The sequence below is a fragment of the Mobula hypostoma genome, chromosome 8 (genome assembly GCF_963921235.1).
Source record: "Mobula hypostoma chromosome 8, sMobHyp1.1, whole genome shotgun sequence".
Classification (NCBI taxonomy): Eukaryota; Metazoa; Chordata; class Chondrichthyes; order Myliobatiformes; family Myliobatidae; genus Mobula; species Mobula hypostoma.
The window spans coordinates 17,602,467-17,610,954 of NC_086104.1; the positions used below are offsets into that span (position 1 = coordinate 17,602,467).

At 42.1% G+C, this 8,488-nt stretch overlaps 1 protein-coding gene across 2 annotated transcripts in view; it reads right to left on the reverse strand.

The window, feature by feature from the left end:
• The window catches only part of crim1 (cysteine rich transmembrane BMP regulator 1 (chordin-like)), a 278,667-nt gene extending 271,784 nt beyond the window's left edge, over positions 1-6,883 (reverse strand). For both annotated transcript variants that reach the window (XM_063055529.1, XM_063055527.1), the window contains exon 1: positions 6,026-6,883. In XM_063055529.1, the coding sequence (XP_062911599.1) occupies positions 6,026-6,338 (313 nt within the window). In that variant the 5' untranslated portion in view covers positions 6,339-6,883. The remainder of the gene's footprint in view (positions 1-6,025) is intronic.
• Positions 6,884-8,488: the final 1,605 nt, after the last annotated feature.

An 8,488-nucleotide genomic window follows, 5' to 3' on the forward strand; every position in this document is an offset into this window, starting at 1 on the left:
TTTATGTATTGCATGGTACTGCTTCTGCAAAGCAACAAATTTCATGACATACGCCAGAGATAATAAACCTGATTCTGATTCTAAGCTTTCTATGATTTGATTTCTACCAAAGTTCCATGGTGATACCATCAGAATCACCACGCCAATGTAAAGTTCTAGGAAATTGGAAGTAACTACACAGCCGTAGAAAACACACCCAGATGTTTGATCTGCACTGTGGGTCCACATGGTTTGGCTGCTAGGGTTCCTTAAAATTTTCTTTAGGTCTTCATAGAGAAATATCAGCATGGGTAGGAGGAAATCAATGTAGGTACTTATATTTCCCACATCTGTTCCAGAAATATTAAATTTGAATAGCACTTTGCCTTTAAAAGTAAATTAATACCTTTGAATCTCTCCCCACCAGTGGTAGATGTTGCCATTTTAGAAACACAAGCACTAACTGCTGCAAGGCACTTCCCTCTTTCCTTTCATATTCTTCCCAAACATTAACCAGTTCTTCTTAAGTGATGGTAAAATTTCTTTTGGCCTTGTGGTGAATCATTCTAACGTGTCCAGATAATTCTCTGCGGGGAAGCATTTCTTCCAGCTTCCCCCTTCAGCTCGGTGGTATCAGCTCAGTCATGGGTGGCACAAATTACAGCACTAGCTGTTGCAATCCCCACCGTGCCTTTCCCCTCTTGCTAGCCCCTTGAATTTAACATGGGCAAGCTGCCAGGACGTTGCCTGTCTCAGGAGTCCCAGCAATGAAACAAATCACCACTCGGGACAACAAACTGGCTCTCGCAGTTCACACGGCTGTGTCATAGCCCAATGCACCATTCAGCACAATAATTTGTTATAGGAAAGAAACTTATGGGGTTAAGAGCTGTGCTGCAAGCCCTTTTTTTTTACAGGAGCTTTAACCTTTTATTGATTCTATTGTATTTTTTTTCCTTTCTATTGTGAATACATGCAAGCGAAATGAATCTCAGGGTAGTATATAGTGATAATAGATTTACTTTGAACTTTTAGCTTTCTTAAATTTGAATTGAAGGTCAAAGTAAACATAAATATATGTCACCATAAACCATCCTGGGATTTATTTCCTTGCGGGCATACACAGCAAGTGCAAAGAAACACAACACAGATTCAATGAAAGAACCACACACAAACAATCAATGAGCAAAAGACAAGAAACTGTGCAAACACAAAAAGGGGAAAAAAATAAACAAACAATAAATATTGAGAACATGAGTTGTACTGTCCTTTAAAAGTAAATGGGGCAAATGCTACTTAAAAATCTTTTGATAATTAACTTATTTTACATCTCAACCATTATACAATCAGAGGATGGGTCTTGACCTGAAACACTGATTGTCCATTTCCCTCCACAGATGATGCTTGATCTGCAGAGTTTCTCCAGCAGAGGGGTTGCCAGCCTTTTTTTATGCCATTAACTGACAGGTCCATGAATCTCAGGTTGGGAGTCTTGCTTTAGCAGTTTGTTTCTGAATAGACACAGGAATTGTAAGATTCCCAATACTTTCTTCATGTCATTATGCTGTCTGTAATTCAAAGAGGGTTTGTTTGTGTAGAGCTTGGTAAGAACGGTGGAGGATATTGGTCGCTTGGGTTGAGGTATTTCTTGCATTGAGGATGTCACCTCGACTGGCGATTGGCAAGCCAACTGCGCAAGCTTGGCAAACACGGCAACATCAAAGAGCTTGGTGAACCTTATCAAAGACCCCACCATCCAGGCCGTATACTTCTTGCTTCTGCTGTCGAGAAAGAGGGTCTTGGTTCTCATACCACCAGGTTCAGGAAGAGTTATTGCCCTTCAACCATCAGGCTATTGAACCAGCATGGACAACTTCACTCACCTCAACAGGAAGCTGATTCCACAACCAACAGACTCACTTTCAAGGACTCTGCAACTCGTGTTCTCAGTGCTTTTGTTCAATATTATTACTTATTTTTTTCTCAGCTCAAGCTGCTAAAACCTGAGGTGCGGGCACAGCCAAGCACACTCACTTCTCAATTTCCAGGAACTTTCCGACTATTCTAGTGGTGTTTAGTATTGTGGCTTTCTGAAGATTGATATGCGCATTGTAGTGTAGGCCAATTTGTATAATGCCACTGTGTAGTGATTTTGGAATGATACCAGTTGTAGATATTACTATTGGGGACAATGTAAACCCTGATCATGTTCCATAACCTTTCAGTTTCCTCTTTCAGTTCAGCACATTTCTGGTCTTTTCACGTATTGATTTCTGTATGTTATGTGTGGTTGGAATGGTTATATGTATTAAGTAAGTTGTTCTTGTTTGTTTATCGTGTAATATTATATCCGGATGGTTATTATGGATTGTCCAATCTGTCATAATGGATCAGTCATATATAATTTGTGGGACTCTGACTCTAAAACTGGATCAGTCTTGTATTTATAGCAAAGTGTGGTGTCTTTTATGAGCTTGTATTTTAAAACAAGATTTTGTTGAATGATGTTTGCTACTTGATGTGTTAATCAGATTGAGTTGAACTGCTGCAGGATCCTGTAATGTGTTGGATTGTTTCTGGTTTCTCTGGCATTTTCGGCATCTATCATCTTGAATTTGTGGGTCTTTTATTATATATTTTTGTGTTAATGACCTGGCCCTGTATTGTCACAGTGAACCCTTCTGTTTCTGGGAAGAGGTCTCCAAAAAAAAAGGATATGTAATACAGCTATAGAGAAAGTGTTTATTGCCTTTGTTACATTTTTACTATTGAGCTCTGTTCGGCAAATTTGAAGTAAATTCCATCAAAAGTTTATCGCCCTATGATCTATTTTCTTTGCTTGTCGATATCCCAAACGCTTACATGTTTCATATTCATCCGTTGGTTGTATTGCATCCTGCTGCTCTGTTTTATATTCTACTTGCTCTACTGCTTTCTTTATGTTTAATGTTCTGCGCTTGTCTAGTCCAAAGTGCTGGTTTATATCTTTTGAAAATAGTTCCACTATTTGAATTAATTGCCTTTGCTTTACTGAGGAAGGAGCGTGTAATTTCAAATCATCCATATATAGAAAGTGTATTAAGGTATAATTCTTTTGGTTATCTCTAATTCAATATGCTTTTTAAAAATCTGATTTAGTAAGTTAAGAGAGTGGGTTTAAAGCTAGACAAAACCATGGTGGGCTTAGAGAGTTCTCCTGCAAAATGCCTCAGTTTATTTTGATACGTTACGGTGATTGTTCTTTTCTGGTTGTTAATAGATAGGGTGATTATAGTAAGCCAATGCTTCATCAGATGTTGTGGGAATTTCACAAGTACTGGGTGTAGCTTATATATAATTAAGAACTTCTATGAGCCATAAGTATGATTTTTGGTAGTCGATATAACAACATGAAAAATTTCTGTTTTTCCACTGGGCTTGATTACAGTCTCTAGTATCAGTTGCTCCTTACATCCTTTCATATCCTGACAGTGTCCTTTCTGTTCTGCTGTAATACTTTGCCGTTATCTAAGTGAGTGGTGATAACATTATTACATTTGCACAGTTCATCCTCTTTGGCTGTTTTTCAGTCTTTGGCGTGTAGTTTTTCACTGATTCTATTGGACGTCTTTGTTCTACTGTGAATGTCTGCAAGTGAATGAACCTCAGGGGTGGTATATGGAAACACCTACATACGTTGATAATAACTTTACTTTGAACTTTTCCTCTTATAGAAACACTGCAGACCGATATACCTGTACATCATACATATTGTTGTCATTATATTCTTTTACTTGTTCTTACAATAATCCTACATTTTTGAGATGAATGAGACTGGGACACGTACCCCAGAGAAGTAAGCTGTCATGTCAAATTGCCTGCTACAATACCACTGGTCAGTATGACTCTCTTAGGCCATTTCACAGGCAGCCAAATCAGAGATGTCGAGATTAATTTCTTTAATTTCCTAAAAGCTAGGGTGGGATTTGAACTCGTGAGTTTGCCTCAATTGCCCAAGGGTCTGAATTTGTAGCCCTTTAGCTTAACCACTACACTACCACAGCAATTGTTAAACTGGTCTGATCTGATTTCAGGTCGTTACGTCAGCCTTCTGGCTGAGGTCAGTGTACAAGAACAGCGCTCTTTCTCTGCCCTAACCTCAAAGATGTTGAGGGCAGCCACAACATCCCTAACATGGGCGAGTGCTATAATCCACAACTGCCTTCCTCAACTAACTCGTCCAATTTGCTGAGGCAATGGAGAACACGAGAGACATCGTTAACAAGCCTGCCTCTGTCACCTTACGTCCTGGAGTTTCAAACGCAAAGCTCAGAACGAAAAAAAACACACATTGTTTTGTTTAAAAGTGAGGGAACGCGGATCATGTTTGTCGTTGAGTTTAGCTGAATCCACTTTCCTTCGTGACATCTCGGGCAACGTTTGTTTTGCTATATCATTTGCTTGGAGCTGCGCCCGAGAAGTTCCCAACGGTCCTATAAAGGAAATCCTTGGGATATGCAGGAGAGCGGGCGAAGGGATCTAAACTTTCAGGATAAGAAATGAAAAGAGAGAAAAATTCTGCTGCTGAGGAATTTGGAAGAAATTCCCTGTGCCCAATGCCAAAAATTGTTGACTTTATATAAAAACACACTTCTCATAGCTCCCAAACACTTTCTCCCGTCCCTTTAACAAATGCTATCCTCGATTACACCCAGACGGGGCAAGTGTCAGCGACGGATTTAAGCTCCGGGAGACGAAATTTTGAATTCAGTGATTGTTTTGTTTGTTGATTCGTGAGAATTTCTTTCGGACGACTCACTACTGCCGCCTGTCTTTCAAGATTGAAAGAGCACACGTCGAGTCCGCAAGTCCCTCCACAGGGAGAAAAAATAATAGTGAGAATTAACGGGGTGGGGAGCCACAGACATTGCAGTTTTTCTTCAACTGCAGTCCTATCGATAAAAGTTTTTTTTTACATAAAAGAACTTCGCTGACTGAGTAAAATCGTCGGATCACACTGCAGCCAGATTTGGAAAATGCAAGTGTTTCCAATATATCGGGAAAAAATTGGCTGACATTTATGTTTTTGCTTCTCTAGCCAATTTTATTCAATAAAGTTTCCAGTTTAAAAAAAGGACCCTGCATTTCAAGTCACCCTTTCTCATTTGCAAACCTCGGGTCTAGTGCGAATCGGCAATGATGCTACGCTAACTGTAAACTGTATCCCGATCAATTAGAAACAACAGCGTTTCATCTCCAAAGATACTAATCAATGCCACATCGAGTGCCTAGCATAGGGTACACATCTGGAGTGATGCATTTTTTTTATATACATAAAGACACAGACAGACTCGTGCGCTCGACGCCAACAGAATGGGCGAAAGTTGCGATGACAAGTTCCCGGTGCGTCTTTTTAATCCACACAGGACTATTCTGCGGTTCGTTAAGCGAGCGGAGAGTGAAGCCACTCGCCAGCTCGTACTGACTCTATAGTTCCGTCCCTTCCTTGAGGCACAGGGTGGCTTCCAAACCTGGGATCCGATCCACTATGCAGACATAGCATACATTCCAGTCAAAAAAAAACCCTCCAACAGTCCACAGTTAGTGAAGAAGCCGAGCTGAGCAGCTCCGGGTCCAGAAACAGCAAGGAGTCTGTTAGCAACAATATCAACAACAGAAATCGTTTGCCCCTTTTACCCCCAAATCCCGTGAGTTAGAGAAGGGAGGTGAGCCATTACCTATACATTTTTAAACAAGGAATCCCGGGTCAGCAGCATCACGTCAGTGCAAAATAAAAAGGAGGTGGAATCAGTAAGCATAGCATAATTATCGTAAAAGCTGCAGAAAGGTGCATTAGTTTGTACCTAGCAGAGCACGGGGTCCGCGGAGCGGCCTTAATAGGGCGCGGGCGGTGTAGCATTAAGAGTGTAGTGAATCTTTTATTTTGCAAAGAGAACCCCTGAAGATACTTCCCTTTCTCTCCCACTGAACACGCCAGCAGTTACTGGAGTTAACTTTGAAGTTACATCGCGCCATGTTAAAAGTCAGGCGCTGCACAACATCCTACCTTGGCAGATCCCAACTTCGTAGCCAGTGATGGAGCCGCCGCTGAAGGGAGGTCTGATAACGCAATGGAGGCCGAGATCGCAAGTGCCGTACACTCCGTAGACGCCGCCACAAGTTTCGTTCTGCTGCTTAGCACAGGTCGCGCAGCAGCCGCAGAAGCCCATCAGTATACTCCCCGAACAATTCCTTGGCTCCTCGCATTTGGATTCATCGCAGGGCAAGCACACAAGAGCCCGACCACTCCGAGCCAATAAATTAATAAGGTGCAGAACTCCCAAAAATCTCACCGCCAGGTACATCCACGAAGGGGCCATTTCCACCACTTTTCGGCGTTAATCGGTTTTAAACTGTTTTTCCCCCTCAAAAAAAATTATTTCTTCTCCCCTCTCAAAAAACGCAGTAAAACAAAAAATCACAGCCAAAGTTGAAAAAAACTTGTAAGTGGACGTTGGGTGAAACGACTGCCCTCAGTTGCAAAGGCGAGCCCTTATATATTAGACAGCACTGTGAGAAAGGAAAAGGAAACAGGATTACCCCCACCCCCCCAAAAAAAAAGTTTCTTCCTGGTTAAGGACCAGCAAAGTTAAGCCGGCTTCTTTATATTTTTCTCTTCTCGCCCTGGCCACTAATGCTTCTTAAACTTCTGTAAATTTTTTTTTGTTCTCTCTACTATTGTTGCCGTAATTCCAAAGTCTTCTTTGCTTCTTTTTTCCTTCTTCCTTAGATGCAAGCGATTCTTCTGCTGAAGATGAACAAGGTTCTTTTCTTTCCCCCACCGCTGAAGCTGGGACGAGCGATCTGGCTAACAGCGCCTGGGCTGCCTGTCACACGAGCGTTTAAGCTGATCGCACGCCTCGGAGCGAAGTGAGCGGCGCTCGACCCGCAACACACATGGACATACACACTGGCCCCTTCCAGCCAATCAGCTCGCCCGCACGCTCGTCAATCCACCCACGCCGCTATTGTGACGTGGCCCCGGGACCCCGCCCACCCCGGGCTCTTCCTGCTCTTTTCCAATGGCTCGGCTGGAAGGTCCGCCCAACCCGGGGCGCGCACTGCGCGTGCGCGCATTCCATACATTGTTGCACGGGCAGAACGAGGAATCTGCTTCAATTTCTCCTCCTCTCTTTCTCTCCTCCCTTCCTCGCATATTTCATGCAATCCCGTGTGTGTTTTCTTTTAAAAACTCGTAAGTACAATGCACGCATGAGATGCGGAGACTGCGGGTACCGTTGGATTCTTGCAAAGGGCACCTTTCAGAACCCAATTATTTCTCAGGTAACCAAGCGAGGCGCAAGAAGGGAGGCATCCTGCAGACATCAGATTAATAAACACGTATTAAACAAAAGAGTTCACTTCCCACGGCACCGATGAAAGGCTTGTACAAGAGTTGCATTCTTTGCCGGACGGATGCGTTCACATTTAAAACATTTCGCACCTGAGTAGAACCAGATCTTTTGACATTTATACCAGGCTTCCAAAATGAATGCAATATTTGGCGACTGGATGCACTTCAGTGGCAAGATGGGGGAGTGAGGGTGGTGACTCACTTAAAATTACAGGAAGTAACTGTATGACCTGTGCAAGAAAGAACTTAAGAAACATGCAGTTTTACTCCTTAAATCTCTGCCAAGAATTTTAAATACTTGTAATCCACCAAATGATTATGTCCCTTACCCCGTCCAATCCCCATGGTCCGAATAAAAATGCCCCACAAATAGCATGAGTAGATGAGGTAAGAAAGAATTTTCTGTGCAACATTCCAATGGGGTTACTCAAATACTTTTCCCACGTGAGGCTTTAGTTAATCTTACTTCCAGTATGTGCCGAACTGGAAAAGGACAGTATTCCTGCAGCAGTCCCCAGATTTAAAGGGAAGTCTCCAGTGTAACCTCCGAGTAGAAAAGGAATCCTTCACAGTTCAGTTCGGGAACATGAAGGGAAATTAGCCTGGCACTGTGGTGACCTTGGAACGCAATTGTCAATTCAGAGGGATATTGCACCAACGCTGCCCGTCTCCATCGTATAAAGGAGAGAAAATTAATCTGCATTGCGCTCAGTTCACTCACCCCAACACTGAACTGAACTGATTCCACAACCCATTGGCTCACTTTCAAGGACTCTGTAACTCGTGTTCCCGATGTTATTATTTATTTATTTTGTTCAGTGGTTTGTTTATTTTTCTTCCTTTTTGTATTTGCACAATTTATTGACTTTTGCATATCGTTGAATTTAGTTATTAATTTCTTCTATTGTGTTTCTTTGTATCTACTGTGAATGCCCATAAGGAAATGAATCTCTGGGTAGTACCTGGTGACTTTCATTACTTAAAGCTTGAACTGTGCCATCTAAAGTGGCAGATTAAGGTGACAGTGAATCTGAGCAGAGATGGACATGAATCTATTATATACTTTATTAAAAATAAGCATCTGTTAGTCTCGTGAGACCATGGATTTGCGCCTTG